At 49.3% G+C, this 21,366-nt stretch overlaps 2 protein-coding genes across 2 annotated transcripts; both read left to right on the top strand.

Annotated features, from left to right (window-relative positions):
- Positions 1–4,293: 4,293 nt before the first annotated feature.
- LOC311325730 (cilia- and flagella-associated protein 57-like) lies at positions 4,294–16,041 on the top strand (the record flags this gene model as incomplete). Its single annotated transcript, XM_084458474.1, has 22 exons — positions 4,294–4,450; positions 4,626–4,939; positions 5,057–5,319; positions 5,440–5,620; positions 5,733–5,885; positions 6,049–6,188; positions 6,722–6,887; positions 7,080–7,193; positions 7,701–7,913; positions 8,184–8,357; positions 8,513–8,674; positions 9,178–9,333; positions 9,437–9,530; positions 9,650–9,840; positions 9,995–10,168; positions 12,995–13,153; positions 13,429–13,572; positions 14,384–14,500; positions 14,908–15,042; positions 15,334–15,477; positions 15,579–15,714; positions 15,857–16,041. 22 exons carry the CDS (start codon positions 4,294–4,296, stop codon positions 16,039–16,041), a joined length of 3,672 nt encoding a protein of 1,223 aa, XP_084314600.1.
- A 1,233-nt stretch (positions 16,042–17,274) lies between these two features.
- tmem125b (transmembrane protein 125b) lies at positions 17,275–18,252 on the top strand (the record flags this gene model as incomplete). Its single annotated transcript, XM_084458260.1, has 2 exons — positions 17,275–17,813; positions 18,249–18,252. The coding sequence occupies 2 exons, from the start codon at positions 17,275–17,277 to the stop codon at positions 18,250–18,252; spliced, it is 543 nt and encodes a 180-aa protein (XP_084314386.1).
- Between the last annotated feature and the right edge of the window lie 3,114 nt (positions 18,253–21,366).

Here is a 21,366-nt window from a genome sequence, read left to right as displayed (position 1 = left end):
GCAGGTCAAGAAAAGTCACAAGGAGGACATGGTGGGAAACGAAGCGGGAAGGCCCAATGTCAATGATGAAGCCACAGCGACCGACCTGAACGCCCAAGGGGAAAGCGTTCAACTGCGGGAAACATCAGGACAAACGTCCCCTGTGGCCGGAGACCGTGTGGAAACTGTCATCAAGTTCACACCACGTCAGTTCGAAGAAGCAGACGGCAAAACCTATGCAGAGTTGGTTCCTTTACACAATCCATCTCCCAGAGAAGGTGCTTTCAGACCGTGGATCGTCTGCGAGCCGCCCCGGAGACAGACAGCCCTGGGAGGAGCAGGTGACCGTGGTGGGGGGAACTGGAGGGACGGAGATGGGCGGTCTGGCTCAGGCGGGACCCAGCGCGACGCCCATTCCATGAATCGAAGTAATTAAGTGCATTTCTGAACGTGGATCGTAGCTAAAGTCGTATCTAAAGTTGCATGCAAAATTATGATCTTTCCATTTACGCACCTTTTTTAGGCACAGTCAACAGGCAACATTTTCAACGCTTTAACTTGTTGCTAGCTAGCTAACGGTAGCTAACGTCTTTTTCCCACTCAGTCTTACCACAGTATCCCCCCGGGCCGGAGTATCTCCTTGCGGAGGTTGCTCAGAGAGATGTGTTCAGCGGGGAGGTGATAGCCATGCCGCTGCCGTGGAGGCTCTACTCACCCGCCCAAAGCGGCTATGCTGCATGCCCGGCTTTCCTACTGAATGTGCCTCAGCAAGGGCCGTACAAGGATGGCCTCGGGCCCATGGTCTTCCCACACTTCCCTCCTCCGGGACCAGGCGCCATTCACTACACACTACAGCCTGGACCAACTAACGTGAGTGGATTGTCATGTCTGTAAACACAGTTGGATCGGGCGTTTGGCATACTCCACAGATTATCTAAAATGCCTTTTTGGTGAAAAACAAGGACTGTTTCCCGTATGTCACCGCGTGAATGTATATAGAGTTCATTTGCAAAAACAGGTATCTCCGTTTTAATTAATTTTCATAAATCATTTTTCTACCAAATATGTACGATGTATGCCAAAACAAAATACAAAAAATTATACTTTTGTTGTAATCTTAATGGCGCGTTCCAGGCAACCCGTAACTCGTGTTTTTCCGACCTCCTACACGTGAAAATGCTCTGGAATGGCAGTCAAACCCGTAACTTCCCACCCGGCAACTGGGAGTACATCGATCTGTACGAGTTCACGGGTGGGAAGTTACGGGTTTGACTGCCATTCCAGAGCATTTTCACGTGTAGGAGGTCGGAAAAACACGAGTTACGGGTTGCCTGGAACGCGCCATTATCAAAGTATATAATTTCTTACTTCCTGGAAAACGGTAGGTCACGTGCAATAACGACAACAGGTACCTTAGATTTTAGGGCAGTCAACGCTATCCTTCTATCGAATCTGTCTAAAGTTCTTAAAACCCGTCCACTTGTCAATGTTCTAATCAAATTCCTCTAAACATATGTCCCACCCTCATAGCTTGTTTGCGTCGGAAATACGTCAAATTAGGGAAGTTAGATGATCTCAAACGTCCGTTTCAGTGCGACTTCTTTTAAGTAAAGAAGACTACTTAATCAAAACAACCCAACTGCTATTTGGTTGATATTTGATAATTAAAAAGTTAACTTAACTGTTTTTGCAAATTAACTATTATGTTTAATCCTCAGGACTGCAGAGTACCCTTCTTTACTCCTCCCCCCACAATCCGCCCAGGAGGCTTCCAAGAGGAGAGGCCGAACCCACAGCCACCCCCACTAGTGGCCAGAGAGCACAGAGCTGGTAGCCCTCGCCTGACTATCTGAACACTCACTCACTATCAAGGGACTCGCACCTCCTCTGAAGACTGTGTTTTGCAGGGATTTTTTGTTGTTGTTGTCACTTTTCATTTCCTCTGTTGATTTCCACAATTGTCTTTGTTTGTTGTCATTGACAGTATTGTGTCCCCCCTGTCCCCCACAGAGGAACATGGCGTTGGGAGTCAGGGATCAGAAAGGAACTCCACCGCTGACCATGGTCCAGCCTAGGGGACGAGGAGGACTACAGGAGGGCCGGGTGCTCTGGGTGCTCCTGCCAGGATGAATGGAGAGAGCCGTCTTATTTCCACGGACATTATGTTGGGCATGGCGATTTTGGCCTCCAACCTCAAGATTGGGGCTGAACCCTCCTTATCTCACAAACCTTCAGTTTGATGAGACTGGATAGATTATAATCTGGAGTGGATGCATTTCTAAAAGTGAGTTGCATCTCTGAAGCTTTTTTAATTGTATTAAAATATTTTTAATTGAAAAAATATGTATTTTACTTACAAGTCACAACATGTTCAAGCAAGTTTACTCTATCATTATGGAGTGGCACATTGAATATGAAAATAATCTGGGAATATTGTCTGCAAATTTTTCCCATGCCAAAATGTTTCAACCTTTCATGTCACGTGTACCCGTGGCCCATAAAAAGTCACAATTGGCCAATCAGTGTAAATTGAGACACAACTAGCTAGTTGGGCTGCTGTAGGTACATGCCAGTAATTATCCCAAGACTCCATGAAGACAGAAGTCATGGAGTCAGTGTGTGAGAGTGTCCGTCAGTTGAGACCTATTCAATTTATTGTTCAAGCGTCTCATTTGTGATTGGTTCTGTTAAGTTATTGAGGTTCAAGGATCAAACAATTGGGAGGGAGGGGGTGGGAATACAGGGATTTGATGATAGTTCTCTGTGATTGGTCAGGCTTTACTTTTGATGTTAATGTGTGTGCTGGGGGGATGAACAGATGGAGAAGAACGTATGATGTATAATGTACTTTTCTCAAAAAAGTGGATCCAAAAATGTTTCATGCACATGCAGTGTTTCAAATAAATGATGCCTAACCTGTGGTTTCTGATTCTTTGGTCATTGTCTGCAGTTTTGCACAAAGGTTATTTATTGTTATTGCAGGAGGGATTTAGTGTGAGGAGTTCTTTAAGGGAGGGAGGCACATTAACATGGGTGCAATTGAAAGTTAAGAGAAGGGTTTTGAATTCAAACCTGTAGGAGACGGGGAGCCAGTGCAAAGATGCCAGGATAGGGGTGATATGGGTATATTTCCACACTCTCATCAGGATCCTTAAGTGATTTAGATTAGTGATTGAGATTAAAACGAGTTACATTGCGCCCACTCCTACACACTGATGATAATGGAAAATGAAGTTAACAGCCAAATTAATCAAAAACATCAAAGAGCCTGTGGGTGGATGAGTCAATTACAACTCATTAATGAATATAGTAGCCTACATGGGCATTAGTAGACTTATTACTACGTTTCAAATTCAAAGTACTTTATTTTCAGCTAGGAATTTATTTTGTGGGTTGGGAGACATAACGTAAAACATACTGTAATACAAAACAACACAGAACAGATATATCTATTACACAATAAGCATACAACACATACACATACAATACATATCTGTTACACAATAAGCATACCATTTTCAATTTTACAGATTAAAATATAACGCTAAGCATAAATAAATAATAGTGCGCACTGTGCATATAGTGCTTGTGTGTGTGTGTGTTTGTGAGTGTGTGTGTTTGTGTATTTGTGTATGCATGTACTGTATGTGTGTTTGAAAGATATGTTTGAATTCTACCAATGCGTAACCTATATGTGGCTGCCTACTGAGCGATGTGTATTTATCAAAATACAGTTGTGATGTGTTGATAATGTCAAATCTATTTTTACAATATTACAGTGAGAACTATCCTATCTAAAAATGTAGTGTTTGGCGCCATCCAGTGGTCCAGCTTGGAGACACGCAGCAATATTAGTTGCCATGGGGTCGCTTCGGCTTCTTGTATCCTTGGTAACCATACACTCTGAACCAACACACATCCTGCAAGACATCTTTATGTTGTTTGTGGTCGCTAAATCTTCCACACGTGATCGACGAACAAGTACAACCCTTCAGCAGCAACACTTTTCGTCTAGATCGTTTAGACAACGATCCAGGTTTGTGTAACAACAATTGGCACAACATTATTACCCGTAGCTAGCCTAGCATATAGGCAATAGAAGACAGTTTCGTAACTATAAATAATATTGTTCATTGTTAACTGTTGGTTGCCTTTTTGTGAATGGTTTGTGAAAGTTCCTTACAGGAGTAAATGATTCCAAAGTCTTTGTGTTATCGATCTTTTCCTTTTTCAGCTACAATTTAGCATCTGTGCAAACATTTGTGTATTTTGTACCCTACAGAAGAAAACGTTTTCTTAACTCCATGTGAAGCAATGGCTGCCGTTGTTGCCCAGACCCACTACATCTTCGGCTTGAGGACAGATGTAGCAAATAATCTTTGCTATTTCGATGAACAAACTGTCATCTTCCCATGTGGAAACAACTTGATCCGCTACAACATCGACCAGAGATGGCAAAGATTCATTCCAGGTGATGATTCCACTTTAGAACCCCATGTTTAGAACACGGACGATAAGCATGATATGTTTGTAAACATGAATTCCTTTCAACATCCTCCACCTGGCAGTTAGCCTTCAATGGAAGTTTTGTGTGTGTGTGTGTGTGTGTGTGTGTGTAAAGCTCCACCACCATCCTTTTCCTTCAGGCACAGAGAAGACTCAGGGCATGCAGGCTCTGGCCATCAGTCCCAACCGGCGCTATCTGGCCGTGTCTGAGCGCGGCGACAAGGCCACCGTCACGGTGTACGACCTGCAGCACGAGCAGAGCCGGAAGAAGAAGGTCCTAAGCGGTGGAGAGCTCCTGGTGCAGGAGTTTGTCTGCATGGCCTTCTCCCCTGACTCCAAGTACCTGATAGGCCAGGCGGGAGGTCCGGACTGGACCCTATTCTACTGGCTGTGGGAGAAGCAGAAGGTCGTGGCCACGGTGAAGACCGGCGGTGCTAACAACCCCATAAACCAGGTGACGCACCTAACCTGCGCAACGACGCACATTACGACGCGCCGAACGCACACATATGCAAACACGCACGTCTGAAACGCCGCCATCTTCACATCCCGGACCGTTATCTCCAAACAGGTCAGCTTCAACCCGCGGGACAACACGCAGATCTGCGCCAGCGGCGACGGGGCGCTCAAGCTCTTCCGTTACGCGGAGGGGGCCCTGAAACAGTGCAGCCTCCTCAGGATGGAGAACCACAACGTCCTGTCCCACGCCTGGACGTCCGAGGAGCGCGTGGTGGCCGGCACGGAGAACGGCCGCCTGCTGGCGTTGGAGTGCGGCGACCTGCGCTGGGAGACGAGCGTCGCCGACGGGGCCGCCGCCGCGCGGGACGTCGACAGGTCGGGAGAAAGATTCGCGGACGCCGCCGACGGCGAACCTCGTCCGAGCCCCGTTCTGTTCGCCCCCGAGATCGGGCCGCTTATAAATGGATAACGGCGTTTGTTTGTTGTGCCGAGCAGACCCCCGGAGCAGAGGAGGTCAGAGGGCACCGGGGCAGAGGGAGCCCCAGCCCTCCTGCCCAGGGTCACGGCCATCGCCTCCTACTCCAAGGGCTTCGCCTGCTCCGCCGGCTTAGGCACCGTCTGTCTGTTCGAGAAGACGGAGGAGAAGGACATCTACCGGAAGACGAGGGAGATACGGGTAACTTCGGCGTGCTTGATGTGACACATACAAGAGAGGGAGGGGTGGTCTTTTGAAGTACGTGCGGGAACACGTGTACACGTGTGTGTGTGTGTGTGTGTGTGTGTTTCAGATCCCCCCAGACCCGTGCAGCCATGAGCCCAGCAGTGCAGAGCGTCAGGAGATAGTCACTCTGTGTATCAGCCCTTCAGAGGAGACGCTGGTCGCCAGCACAGACCGAGGCCAGCTCTACAGCTTCACCCTGTCCTCCGCTGAGATGAGTAAGGTAACATTCTGCGTGGGGGAAGCACACTGGGCTACCGTTGTTGTTTTTCTCTCACATTATCCGGTCAGATGAAGCTCCTATGAGAATCCAGACACAGACAGAGGTTCTGTGTTTTTCTATACACATGGAGCCGTGACCTGCATTTCCCTGTTTTGTCCACTAGTGGGAGCAAGCCCACTTTGAGTTCCTGTCCCACTCCTTCCACTCCAACATCATCACTGGTCTGTCCATCTGCCTCCGCAAGCCCCTCATCGCCACCTGCTCCCTGGACCACTCTATACGCATCTGGAACTTTGAAAGCAGGTGAGGCGTCCATAGACATAGAATGAGAAGGAAGAGAACACTCTAGAAGCTTTGCTTATAATCTCCATGGAGATACATAATGGAAAAAAATCCATCCATTCTATACATTTCACAGCCAAACAATTTTCAATCAATCAATCAAAGCTTTATTTATATAGCGCACTTCATACCCAGAGGCAACACAATGCGCTTTACAGAGAACAAGGGAGGTGGGCAGACATCCCACCCCTACATATTCCAGATTTTCAATATTCCCACTGTTGATGTTCTCATACTACTACTACTACTACTACTACTACTACTAATAATAATAATAATAAATTATTTATTATTTATTTATTTATTAAAGAAAGAAATTACATGCACAGAGTGCTTCACATAGACTGAAGTAGACATAAAATGTAATTTAAAATGCATCTACTGCTTCCAGCCTTTCATGTGAAAGAGTATCGTCAAACAGGAAACGATCATAAACACAGACCCTCGTGCTCAGAGTGTAGACTGAGTTCCCTGTTCCCCTTAACTGTGGTCAGCGTTCTGGAGCTGTATAAGGAGTTCCAGGAGGAGGCCTTCAGCCTGGCTTTGCACCCCTCTGGCCTCTTCATCCTGGTGGGATTCTCTGACAAGCTGCGCCTCATGAACCTTCTCATCGACGACGTCAGGACCTTCAAGGAGTTCACCGTCAGGGGCTGCAGAGAGGTGGGGAGCACTGCACGTGCTTGTGTGTGTGTGTGTGTGTGTGTGTTTGTGTGTTTTTGGTGAAAGAAAGTGGCGATGCTGTCTACTGTTTCGTAATCAAGCTGAAATGAATCTAAAGCGTTGTGGTTGCCAAGGGAGACAGCAGAACAGGGTGATGCAGTGTCTAACTGCGTGTGATGTCATTCCTCCCAGTGTGCTTTCAGTCACGGGGGGCACATGTTTGCGGCCGTCAACGGAAACGTCATCCACATCTACTCCTCCACCACCTTCGAGAACCTCCTCAATCTGAAGGGCCACAATGGAAAGGTGAGACCACCTGGGTGTGATCCGGGGGTCCGCCGTGGCGTAGCGCTCTAGTGCATCGGCATCGATGCAGCTGCCCGCCGGGGACCAGGGTTCGAATCCTGGTCTCGTCAGAGCCGAGTCTGGAATAGCCCGATCTCCATAGGGAGTGACACATTGGGCAGTTGCTCCCTGAGGGTGGTAACTTCCCCTCGAGTCGACGCGTCACAGTGACCCCCCTGCAGGTATCGGGAGTCACGGCAACAGGCACCGAAGCCGCCTCCCTCTTTCGGGTCGCTGACCGGCAGGGTCGTGCGATGGGTTCTCATTGGCTAAGCTGGGGATAATTGGGCACTGAATTGGCTACCAAAATGTAAAAAATCTGAAAATTAATTGATTGTAAAAAAGCAAAGTTTGAAAAGATCGCAGGTGATCCCGGTGTGAAATGTTGATTTGGGACACTTCAGGAAGTGGAACGCGCATCGTAGGCCTCTGAAACCCTTGTTGGCGACGGCGCTGTTCTCTTGTCAGGTGCGAGCCGTGGTGTGGAGCGCGGACGACAGTCGGCTGGTGTCGTGCGGGATGGACGGCGCCGTGTACGAGTGGAACACCCTGAGCGGCAAGCGAGAGTCGGAGAGCGTCCTCAAGTCCTGCAGCTACACGGGCGTCACAGTCTCCCCCGACGCCAAGACCATCTTCGCCGTGGGCACCGACTGCACCCTGAAGGAGATCCAGGACTGTCAGGTAGGAGGAGTCAGATGATTCAGCAAGGTTTACTGAGCTAGCAGAACCAGGTTCTGAGACGGACTGGTCATAGTGAAGGATCTACTTACTGTATCAGAGGGGCGGGGCTTGCGTTTTTGCAAACAGCCCACTGGTTCCATTTTGCCAGACGAGAGCAATCATGCACAGAAAGTATAAATGAAAGTATTTTTAAATAGTATTTTGACCCGGGTCTGGGGTGGAAAGGCGTGATGTGTTGCTGTGGTAGACCAACGGCAGAGCTGTTGTCAGATCCTCAGGGACATGGCGTCGGAGGGCGTGGCCTACACCGCCATCGCTATGTCCCGCTCCGGGAGGATGCTGTTCGCTGGGACGTCCATCGGAACCGTCCGGGGCATCAAGTACCCCCTCCCCATCCAGAAGGAATGGACCGAGTACCAGGCCCACTCCGGCGCCATCACCAAGGTGAGGGCGTGGCAAATAAATAACAACATCACTTGTGTTTCGTCACGAGAGAAAGCCTGTCTAGTCGCAAATCTTTGATGTACAGTAGTAGCCGACGATAAGTCAAGTTTGGTTTAGCCCCTGTCGAACGTGACCGATAGTTGTGTTTTGGTCAGATGGTGGTCACCTTTGACGATCAGTACCTGCTGACGGCGTCTGAGGACGGCTCACTGCTCATCTGGAAGCTCATCGACAAGGAGGGGCGTGGCTTGAAAAGAGACAAGGAGATCGCCTACGCGGAGGAGATCCTCATCACCAAGTCTGACCTGGAGGAGAAGGTTCGGTACTCCGCATACATGTACCATAAGACAGAGTGCTCTTGAACTAGCCTGGAAGCCAGACTTCATCGCAAAAAAATAGTTTAGTCTGGACTTTGATTTGAATGGGCGGGAGTATTTACCTTGACAGATGAACTCCTTCAGGCAATCAGTGTAACGAAACAAACTTTTGCCAAATCCAGTCCAGTCCAGGAGAAACTCCGTTAGTGCATACTCTTGTTATTCTTTAATTGTTGTTATTGAGTCTATTTCTGCAATAACTGCAGGTATTGCTGTGTTTATTCTTCTAACGTTAATGCTACCACTTGTTGCTTCATCCTACTTGCGGACTCCTGTTGTATTTCTCGTCATCATCTACAGGAACCAATCAGGTGGCGGAACAGCAATTAAAATGCAGCTCCCTGATTGGTGGCCCATTTTCTGCAAAAACTCAAATCGTTCTGGGGGGGGGGGGGTTCTGGAAGTCTGGCCTTCATGGCTCTGTTCTCTTCAACCTCCCACAGAACCAGATCATGCTGGAGCTGAAGACGCGGGTGGATGAGCTGAAGATGGAGAACGAATACCAGCTCCGTCTGCGGGACATGAACTACAACGAGAAGACCAGGGAGCTGTCGGAGAAGTTCCTCCAGCAGATGGAGTCTCTCAAGACCAAGAACCAGGTCAAAAACACACCTTCACAAACACACTGCATGGCGATGGCTCCTCCTTAGAGCAGACGGATTGATGTAAGGGAAGCTGAGAAGGTGGCGTCCTCTCCTGCAGGTTCTGAAGACAGAGAAGGAGCAGCAGGAGATTGTCCACCAGGAAGCCATGGAGGAGGTCATGGAGAAAAACTCCAAAGACCAGCAGGACTTTGGTCAGAGAAAAAAAACACACACACACACACACGCAGACACACACGAGTCTCGCACTGAATACCGTAGAGTGGCTTCCGAGTCTGACTGATGTTTCCACGTCCAAACTTGTGTTTCCCAGAGTCAACCAGCAACCAGAAGCTGCTGCTGGAGTACGAGAAGTACCAGGAGCTGCAGCTGAAGTCCCAGCGCATGCAGGAGGACTACGAGAAACAGCTGCAGCACATGGAGGACAGCAAGGTCCAAGCCCTGGAGGACCTCAGCCTCTCCTACGAGGCCAGGGTCCAGGAGAAGGCCCTCCTCCTGGGGCAGGTCTGTCGGGGGGGGGGGTTATGGGGATGTGGTGACTGGAGAGTACACTCACTGTACGCATTTTTGAACTGTTTCGGGACTTCTGTTCACTTGCACGTGTGTGTGTGTGTGTGTGTGTGTGTGTGTGTGTGTGTGTGTGTGCGTACGCTCTCAGAGCCAGGACGAGTCGCGTCAGCAGGTGAGGGAGTTCGAGGAGTGGAAGAAGGAGATGGAGGAGGACGGGGACACAGAGATCCAGAGCGTCCGCATCAAGTACGAGAGGAAGCTCCGGGAAGAGAGAGAGACCAACCTGCGCCTGAAGGGAGAGACGGGCATCATGAGGAAGAAGGTGAGTGTTGAGTCGACCCCGGTGTAGCAGGCCAGATGAACCCCCCGCCAACCTTTACCCGGGTACAGTCTGGCCTAGCCTATAATATACCCCGGGGTATAAAATAGTTCAGTCTGGTATATTTTTGGCTAGGCCTGACTATACCCCTTAAAGGGCAATGCTCATTTTTGACAACCTGGACCTTATTTACGACATATTATAAGAAGTTTGACTCACCGAGATCACTTTTGTGTAGTTCGGAGGCCTGTAGAAGAAATGTAAAATCCAGCGCGAGCCAGTATATCCATGTAATGACGGTGATCGGGGCACCGAGAATGCAGTTTCTCAAAATCTATTTTCCGCCGCTAAACGGTTGTTTTCATCAATCAGATTGGATCAACGATTGTTGTTGGTTGTTTTCATCAATCAACGATCGTTGTTGTTGCCGAGAATATTGTCGTCGTCATTCGTCAGCAACAATCCGATCGTAGCGCAGAGAATGTGAGCCAGTCTGCGCGCTGGCCTGTGCGCATGCGTGCTGGAGCAAGTGGGGAAAGGCGTGTAAAGATCATATTACAGAGGCTAAAGACCCCGTATTTGAAAACCACAACAATGCCTCGCGTTGAGGAATCTCAACTGTCGATTCATCCAATCTGATTGATGAAAACAACCGTTTAGCGGCCGAAAATAGATTTTGAGAAACTGCATTCTCGGTGCCCCGATCACCGTCATTACATGGATATACTGGCTCGCGCTGGATTTTAAATTTCTTCTACAGGCCTCCGAACTACACAAAAGTGATCTCGGTGAGTCAAACTTCTTATAATATGTCGTAAATAAGGTCCAGGTTGTCAAAAACGAGCATTGCCCTTTAAGTCCAGGATATAACCTCTGGGGTATACTTTGGGGTAGGCCAGACTATACCCCTTTAATTTAAACTTCACTATTTATATAATGCAACTTTGATAAGTTCTTAGGCCCTATGTTCAATTACATTATTTTGCACAGAATAGAGAAGAGAAAAGGTGTATTTTGATACCTAAACCAAAGTCCTGTACTAAAGCTAGGACGTGCACAACGTGTTGAAGGCAACCGACTAGGCCTAGTGGGTTATTTGCATGCCTTTTTATTTTATTTGTGTGTGTGTGTATATATATTGTCACAATAGAAGTCAGTGGCTGTCCTACTTGCCACAATAGAAGTTAGCGGTGTCCTACAGTTTCCTACGTGTCACAATAGAACTTAGTGGCTGATAGGATGGCCACTAAGTTTTATTGTGACAGGTAGGACAGCCACTAACTTATTTTGTGACAGGTTCTGTAGGACAGCTACTAAGTTCTATTGTGACAGGTAGGACAGCCACTAAGTTCTATTGTGACATGTACTGTAGGACAGCTACTAAGTTCTATTGTGACAGGTGGGACAGCCACTAACTTCTATTGTGACAGGTAGGACAGCCACTGACTTCTATTGTGACAGGTAGGACAGCCAGTTCTATTGTAACAGGTAAGACAGACACAAACTTTTATTGTGACAGGTAGGACAGCCACTGACTGACTAATGTTGTGCTTGTGTTTGGTTGTGCTTGTGTTTGTTTTATCGTGGTTATTTGCATGGCTGAATGCCTCTTGGCATCAGAGTGTGAAATACAATATAAACTGGATAATTTATCCTTGATTATTTTTGTGCATCTGAGTGTGGAGGGTATACTCTGGCTAATGGGGCAGGTGATTTAATTCGATTTTTTGTCAAAAAAAATACAGAATACATTGATAAAAGATGTATTTGTTTTTGACAGGAATACATGTGACAGGGATAGACACAATAAAGTCCAGGAATTTCCATTGTAGTCCTTTGTGGTCATCAGACAACGCCGTGTTACATAATTGCAATGAATTAACAGCCACAGAAACTGTACAGTACTAACATTTAAATGTACTGAATACCACAATCCTAATGTATGCACACAATTTATATACTGTACAGTTCAAAAATGCTATGCGTAAAAAGGTTATCTGTTTGCTTCTTTAGTGTAAATACTGGTCATGTTGGTATGCCTATAATTATTTTGAGTACTTAACAGCCTCTGTTTGAGCTTTTTCTTAACCTGTGGGTTCTAGGTACTGTATGAAATAGCCTAGTCTAAATAATACCACAGGGTATAAATTGGTAAAGCCCAGAATATACCTGGGATATAAAACAGGCGAGCCAATTTTAATAATCTGGGCAGGGGGTATATTTTGGGCTGTTACAGCAGCTGTGCCGTTTCTCTGTAATGGCAATAACATCGGTGTGGAAGTCCATTTCTAGCTAGAGTACATCTGGCTCTTGTATTATGATCCCATATGAACCCATTCTGCCCACCAGATACAACATATCTGCTGGCGCAAGGTTCTTTATTCATAATATGTCTCTGTAATCCTGAATACGTGCTGTACTTCTCTTTCACTCGCTTGATCTGTTCTCTCCTCCGCTCTGCTCCCCCTTCTCTCTCTCTCTCTCTCTCTGTGAATGGATCCCCCCTTCACTCTCTTTCTCTCTCTCTCTCTCTCTCTCTCTCTCTCTCTCGCTCTTTCTCTTTCTCTCTCTGTGGATGGATCCCCCCTTCACTCTCTTTCTCTCTCTCTCTCTCTCTCTCTCTCTCTCTCTCTCCCTCTCTCTCTGTGGATGGATCCCCCCTTCACTCTCTCTCTCTCTCTCTCTCTCTCTCTCTCTCTCTCCCTCTCTCTCTCTCTCTCTCTCCCTCTCTCTCTCTCTCTCTCTCTCTCTGTGGATGGATCCCCCCTTCACTCTCTCTCTCTCTCTCTCTCTCTTTGTCTCTGTGGATGGATGGCCGTGGGGTGACAGTTCATCAGCCTGCAGAAGGACATAGACGACCGGAACGCGGAGATCGAGAGGCTGAAGGCAGAGCAGCAGAAGCTGCAGGGTGTCATCAGGTCCCTGGAGAAGGACATCCTAGGCCTGAAGAAGGAGATTCAGGAGAGAGACGAGACCATTCAGGACAAGGTGGGGGCGGAAACAGGTCAGAGGTCAGCTGTGATCATAACGCCACGGCTCAACCGCTATGGGGCGCGGCCTGTGAGCTGGAGGGGTTCTGCCCTGTTGCTATGGAAGAGAACTGGGAGAAAAACAGTGTACTACTGTTGTTGTGTTTGGAATTGAAGTGAAGTTCACTTTTTCAAGCTTATGTTACTGCAGGCCACTCAGTATTCAGATAAGCACTTAGGCTTGAGTCTTAAAAGGAGAGCGTGATAGCCAGCTCCCTCCTCTCCCCTTCCTAGGAGAAACGCATCTACGAGCTGAAGAAGAAGAACCAGGAGCTGGAGAAGTTCAAGTTTGTGTTGGACTACAAGATCAAAGAGCTGAAGAAGCAGATTGAACCCAGGGAGAATGACATCAAAGACATGAAGGAGCAGATCCAGGAGGTGAGGGTGGATCAAACACTTCAACCTAAACACTTCAAGCCCCTAGGCGAGCGAAACACACTTTAGCTGAATCCCAAATCGCGCACTTAGGCGAAAGTGCAGAGCACTCGCGGCCTTGTGGCCTTACATGCGCGTTCCCGCTAAGTCCACAAGGGCTCAGGGTAGTTCCAAAACGGAATTGTTAGGTCCACAAGTGCGCCACGCCGCCATTTTGCGCACTGTAACCGCACTTACCGATAGTCCGCAATTTCACGGACTTAGGAGCAGAAAATACCCACAGCCCACCGCGTCTCATGTGACACAGTGCATGAGTGCATCCGAGTCATGATCCGAGTGCATCACACATAAATGATGACATTTGCAGATAACACAACATTTATCTTGAAATCCACATGCTGCAAACATATCCCACCCAACCTAATTTTTTAATTGTTATTAAATTAAAACAGACGTCAATCGGTCAATTTGCAGAGCTGAAGGGAGCGTCAGAGCAGCCTCTGCGTCGGAGGAACGCGGCAGCCAATGAAAACGAAGTGGGAGGGGCATTGAGCGAAACATGGGAGTGCTGTCCCATTTAATTCACGGCCCTGCACCCTCTGGCCCTTCCAGCTGACGTCAATTAAGTGCTCAGGCCTCAGGCCACAAGTGCGAGGGGCCGCAAGTGCGGTTTGCGCACTCAGATTGGGATTCAGCTTTTCTCTTTCAACAGATGTCCAAAGTATAACTGAAGAACACGTGGAAACTGATAGAAATTACACATTTGCCACAAGCATTTTTCCAGCCCACTGGAATTGATTCTGTCTTGGGTTAGATGGAGGGCGAGCTGGAGCAGTTCCACAAGACGAACACTCAGCTGGAGCTGAGCACCGCGGAGCTGAAACAGAAGCTGAAGGCCACCGAGAAGGAACTGCACAAGGACAGACAGAGGGTGACAGAGTCCCTCCACGCACAGCCCCATCCACAAGACTTCAGTCAGGGAACAGAGGGAAAGAGTAGGAGCATTGTGATCCATGCTAGATACGTTCAGAATCAGAATTCTTTTATTGCCACTTGTACTTGACACACAGTACACTTTTCTGTGACATTGTGGAGCCAACAACAACACAACAATGGACAGGACAGTGCAAAATACAAACATAGATTAACAAGTTCTTCTCTAGTGTAGGAGGTCTTGCAGAGCACAAACTGAGACAAAACAACACATAACATAGGTTATGTGTTATTGGCGCCATCTTGCCCCAACACCTCACCATGTGCCTTCGCCAGTGTTCCTAATCGGAATGGGGGTTAACTGTGGTTTTGCCGTCGCCCGGCGGCCTGTGTGTTTGCGCCCAGCTGAAGGATACGGAGGGTCTGCTCGGCAGGTTTAGGACGGACCTCCACAGCTGCGTGGGCTTGATCCAGGAGCCCAAGAAACTCAAGCGTCGCGTAAGAGAGCTACACGACCGCTACGTCCAGCATGGCGATGTGGTGAGACTGCAGCTATAGGCAGCATGCATGCACACACGCACACACGCGCACACTCACGCACACACACGCACACACACACACTCACGCACACACACAGCAGAAAATATGGCCGGTTATTGCAAATTCTGAATATAGAGTTATACTAAATATATCTGGTGGTAATATTAGTTTGAGAATAGTGTGTGTGTGTCTGTGTGTGTGTGTGTGTGTGTGTGTGTGTGTGTGTGTGTGTGTGTGTGTGTGTGTGTGTGTGTGTGTGTGCGCGCGCGCGCGCGTGTGCGTGTATCTCAGGTGGACATTGCGGGCGTGGACGCCGACATCCAGCAGGAGTGCGGCCGTCAGAGGGAGTACCTGGAGAGGAACGTGGCGTCTCTAAGGAGGAAGCTGGAAAAAGACGCAGAGGTCCACAGGGCCGCCAACGTGAAGATCATGAAGGTACGAGCTGAACCGCCAGCCTAATCCACGCCTGGTATGACCATGCGGCCTGTCAACCAGTTCAACCTCACTGCTCTAACAGGGCTGTGATCTCTGTGCAGGAGAACGTGTTTTTGATCAAAGAGATTAATGACTTGAGGCGGGAGCTGCGCCTGGTCAGGTCTCAGGTCCACAACTACGAGAGCCAATCAGGCATCGGGAAGAAGATGAAGAGACCCAGCTCGGCCGAGTTCAATGGTGAACACTCACATACAGTTTAAGACCCCCCGACCCTCGTGTCCATAGGGTAGATACGAAGCAAACAGAAACCAAATCCTTATCTCGAAGCACGGCTGTTTGACCTCTCCGTTTGACCTTTGACCTGACGGTTGTTTGACAGCGCTGACCCCCGGGGATCCGGCGGCAAGGGGCCCGGCGGCGACGCGTCTGAACTTCGAGGAGGAGGCGGAGCGCGTCATCCAGCTGCAGCGCGTGGAGATCCAGAGGCTGAGGTACGAGATCCAGGGGCAGGCCCGCTCCCTGAGGCCGCCGTCCGGCACCAAGCTGCCCGCGCTCGCCACCTGAGCACGGGTCCGACCGCTGGATTTGTCGGGGTGAAATTATGTTATGTTGAAATCATGTTGAAACGGCGCCCTTAATCGGCCTGAAACAGGCTCGACGAAACGTGTTTGTTTGATAGACGTAAATAAAGGCTTTACAATCCCAAGATATTTGCGGAGCATCGTCTGTTTAGACATTGGGTCACTTTAAATGCTGGACTGTGCAGTACTCTCGACTTTTTTTTTTTGCACCACATTCTAATGTTTGAATCCTGGTCAGGGCTTGGTCAGAGAGCCTCTATTGTGACATGAGGCTGTCCTACATCATGTGAATGATGCCATCCTGGTGGGGGTGGGGGGGGGGGGTGACTGACAGAGCGGCCATTATCCGGGGACGCTGACATCATGCCCCCCCCCCCCCCCCCTCGGCAGCGCGAGGAGCCCGGTCATTGTGCTCGCTGGCCGCCCCATTGTCCTCTCTGCCACCGATCCCTCCTCAAAGAAACGAGTCCACGTGTCGACCCCCTCGGGTCTCCTCCGCTAACTGTGTGCGTCCCCCTCTCCGCTGGCGTCACCGTCGAGTACAGGGGACTCAGCAGAACCCGCGGTCACGGTGCCAGCCTTCCACCGGACCCCCCCCCCCCCCCCCCCGCGCGCCTGTACCCCGCCCACCCCCACACTCTGCCAACAGCACTGTGACCGTCACCCGTGACGACTGTTTGTCCAGTATCTGTGTCACCCCAGGCTGTCTGGCCTGGCCACTCTAGGAGTCACAGCTGGACTACAGAGACCGAGAGTAGAGTAGAGTAGAGTAGAGTAGAGAGTAGATAGAGGCCTCGGGAGGAGTGGATAGCATCCCACTTGACATGAGGCTGAGGACCAGCAGGATATCAGTCAGGAGAGGGCACTCAGTTACATCGCTGCAAACCTACCGTCCAAAGCTGAAATTGCCTGGATATCGTCTCCAGTCTGAGAACACTAGAAGATGCAGATCTTGGATTTCTTGAAGCACCGCCGTCGTGATCAGCCTCCTGGGGGATCCGTTGACATTGACATCATGATCGTCTGACTGAAGGACTTGCCGGTGGGACTTGACCCGATGGAGGAACGTATCTGTCTTCATTAGGTAAGCGATCTACCGAGCGTGGCAAAATAATAGTTCTCTTCCTTCACTGAAAGCGTGATTGAACTACTTCACCCAGAATGCCTCTAACCTCCTCAGGTGTCGGGAGGAGAGAGGCGGCCGACTCCGAGAGCCATGCCTGAGATGGAGGACTTCCCCCCCCACCCCCGCCCGCGGCTGGACCCGGTCCTGACCCAGCGCCGTCTCCTGGACGAGCAGGTGGAGCTGTGGTGGTCCCGGGAGCCGCGGCGCGCCCTGCTGTGCTACTGCGCCTCGGTGGGCCTGGTGCTAGCGCTGGGGCTGGGCGGCGTGGGCCTCCTCTCCGCCGCCGCTGGAGCCGCCGCCGGCCCGTCTGCGGAGTGGCGCCTGGGGGCGGGCGCCGCCCTCTGCCTCCTGGCCCTGGCCGTGCTGCTCAAGCAGCTGCTCAGCTCGGCCGTGCAGGACACCAACTGCGTGCGCAGCCGGCGGCGCGTGGAGCTGCTGCGGAGCGGAGGCGGTGCCGACCCGCCGCTCCTCCTGGCCGCGGGGCTGGCAGCGGCGGTCTGCGGGGGGGCGCTGGTGGCCGCCGCGCTGGCCAGCGGGCTGCACGGGCCGGGGCAGAGGCACAGGGACATGCTGGTGACCGGGGCCGTCCTGACGGGGGCGGGGGCGGGCACGGCGCTGGCCGTGGCTGGGTACGCCCTGGCGGCGCACCTCCGGCGGAGGAGGGAGAGGAGGGAGAGGAGGGCCGGACTGAGGAGGAGGAGGGCAGGGGGGCGGAGGAGCAGGGCTGCCGGGGTGTTCAGCGTCTCAGGTCAGATGAGCCAGGCAAGGAGGGAGGCCTCCTCCAGCACAACCAGCCTCATCTGAGGAGGAGGAGGAGGAGGAGGAAGAGGAGAAGGAGGAGGAGGCTGCCAGGTTCTGAATAAACTGGAGTTTATTTAACTCCTTTGTCAGTCCGGCTAAAAGTGTATTACAATAATCTAGTCTGATAGAGATAAACATGAACCTATCAGTGTAGCGTGAGAAACTGTGCTGTACACATTTTTTCATTGAGACAATTTTTATTGAGATATTCAAATGGCTGTCAAATAAATCTAGAAACATACAATACGCCTTATGCATTTTAGCTGATTTAAAAGACCTTTAGTTGATTGAATTATGGAATATCTTACATCTTAAATACAATTAAACTACAAAATAAGACTATTTTATAAACATAGATTATTGAGATATCTTACACTGGATTGAACCATAGAACCGAGATCACTGGATATGGTTATAACATTTTTCATTATTCAGTCAAGTGTAACATTTGCGTTGTTCATTATTCAAATTCAAAAATAATTTTCATGAAAGGCTTAGTGTCTCATTCAGTCTACCACCTTTCCACTCCATGCGCCATAAACAAACTTTTCTCAGGATCTGTCCACTCGCTCTCTCTGCTGCATGAACTCTACAAACTCCCTTCCTCCCGTCTGCTGTTGCTCTTCCCACTGTAAACATATGACACATTCTGTCGACTGCGACAGTCCTGTCAACCAATAGTGAACTGATCATCATCGCTATCCTCTTCCTCTTCCTCTCTCTCCGCCCTCTCTCTCTCGCTGGCCTGGATGTAGTTATCCTCGATGAAGCCGTCGTCGTCATCGTCCGCCCTGCGTTGGGTGCCGCCACGCCCTCTTCCCACCATCCAGTGGCCGGGGAAGGTCTCCTCCTCATGGCCGTACTGACTGGCCACCTCCCCCTCTGGGAGGAGGGAGTGTCTGTAGCTGTCCAAGTAGCGTTGGAAGAGGCGGTACTTGACGGCCAGGACGATGAGGAAGGAGACGGAGAGGGCAGAGGCCAGGCCTGCCGCCAGGTAGGGCCAGGTCTGGGACCCTCCTCCCTCTTCAGACCGAGATGTCAGAGCTGTGAATGGAGACAGGTTGGATTTAGAAAACGACGAGTCTTTTGGCAATTGGATTACTGTATATACTGTACCCTGATTGTCCTACTACAGTATGTATCTATGTGTGACTCTACACAGTCATAGTGCTGTAAACAAACCGCCATGTTGAGATTTGTCCTGTTGCTACAATACAGTAATGTCAGTGAACCACAAACAAGTTGATACCATTTTAATAATGACACAAATCTACCAGTTGATATTGAAAATAAATAACAGAATATTGTTTCGAACAGAAAGACTTACTGTGATTGATTTTTAGGGGTAAATGACTACTTGAATGAGAGCTATTATCCTCTTCTACTAGGAGTTTTCTCTGAAATCCTTTGCTTTCTCTAAGGACAGATTCAGGCAGATGTGCATCTGTCATGAGCGCTCCTCCCAAATACACAACCATGATGATAATGCAGCGTGTGTGTTCCATGTCTCTACCAGGGAAACAAAACAATTAGCAGGAAGCAAAGAGCTACATAATGATAGACGTGCAACATTGAAGAATCTCCTGAATCCAAAGAGCTTAATTGGATTTGCTTATTTTTTATTATTAATCAAAAGACATGGAGTACAACTCGACTACAAACATCCATACTGAATGTTTTTTTCTAATTAGTTTCAAACTATAGACATGTTTACCTTTCTAATATCATAATACTAGTCATTTGAATAAATTTCAATAACAGTTATAGATATGTGCCAAAACACCATCTTATACCCTGTGAAGACAAGACAATCTCTGGATGTTGGGTCTTGTGATGCTGTCCACAACAAGCCGTCAACATACTGCTGAACCAATAGGCTATGTCATATGACCACCTCACTCATGACTAACCAAAACATGTAATATTCTGTCATGTTGATATACACAGTATAATTTCAAGAACATACCTGATGGACAATTTGTTGATAATCAGGTTGATCAGATACAGATGAAGTCCTTAAGACTGACGAGGGGTTTTTGTCTTCTTGTTAAGTCCTTAAACATTGCATAGAGACTGGTGGAGCAAAGTTCAAAGGAAGTGTTACCCTGGTTTGCACCACGCACTCAAGAAAGAGAAGTTAATAAGTAGCTTTATAACTACACCTGTCATTCTTTCCTCCCTCAGCCTTCCCGTGTCCACTTCTTACTTCAGTAATATATGTAATCCCCAGGAATGTTCAGATATCTAGTTCAGGAATGGACGACAAGTAGTACAGTACCTCTCCTGAAAATGGCCACTGGATGAAATGATCACTGTTCTCAAGAAGTCAAAAGTGTGACAGTATGAGAATCATTTCAATTTTTATATTTCAGTCCTCTGCCAGCTGAGGTGACTAGCAGGTCTGTAGTACAGTATGAATATGATACCTCAATTACTGTTGCATTACTCAATCTTTTGACCAGATAGTGGCAGTGTTCTCAAACGGAGCACTGGGCCAAGTCCTGTTCACTGTCCGATCCACTCAGCTCCTAGTGCGCACTATGGGACCCAGCCACACTATGGGACCCAGCCACTCTATGGGACCCAGCCACTCTATGGGACCCAGACACTCTATGGGACCCAGCCACTCTATGGGACCCAGCCACACTATGGGACCCAGCCACTCTATGGGACCCAGACACTCTATGGGACCCAGACACCCTATGGGACCCAGCCACACTATGGGACCCAGCCACTCTATGGGACCCAGACACTCTATGGGACCCAGACACCCTATGGGACCCAGCCACACTATGGGACCCAGCCACACTATGGGACCCAGACACTCTATGGGACCCAGACACTCTATGGGACCCAGACACTCTATGGGACCCAGCCACACTATGGGACCCAGCCACTCTATGGGACCCAGCCACACTATGGGACCCAGACACCCTATGGGACCCAGACACCCTATGGGACCCAGACACTCTATGGGACCCAGCCACTCTATGGGACCCAGCCACTCTATGGGACCCAGCCACTCTATGGGACCCAGCCACTCTATGGGACCCAGACACCCTATGGGACCCAGCCACTCTATGGGACCCAGCCACTCTATGGGACCCAGCCACTCTATGGGACCCAGCCACTCTATGGGACCCAGCCACTCTAGTCCTGAGGACAGATCCCTCCCCTCTCCCGGCTCCAACCCCCATCCACCCTGATTCACCCCACCTGAACCCCTCAGACTCGGCTCTAGATCAGCTTACTGCTCACCAGGATCCTGTGTGTATAAGAATCATCTGTTAAGGTTGTGACTAGTGAACCCAAGCGCGAGACACAGAAACAGAACCAATAGTGAATAATAAGTGTTTTAATGAGGGGGATGAGGGTGGTGGG

This window comes from Borostomias antarcticus (genome assembly GCF_949987555.1).
Source record: "Borostomias antarcticus genome assembly, chromosome: 24".
NCBI lineage: Eukaryota > Metazoa > Chordata > Actinopteri > Stomiiformes > Stomiidae > Borostomias > Borostomias antarcticus.
This window is presented reverse-complemented; position numbering and strand designations above follow the sequence as displayed.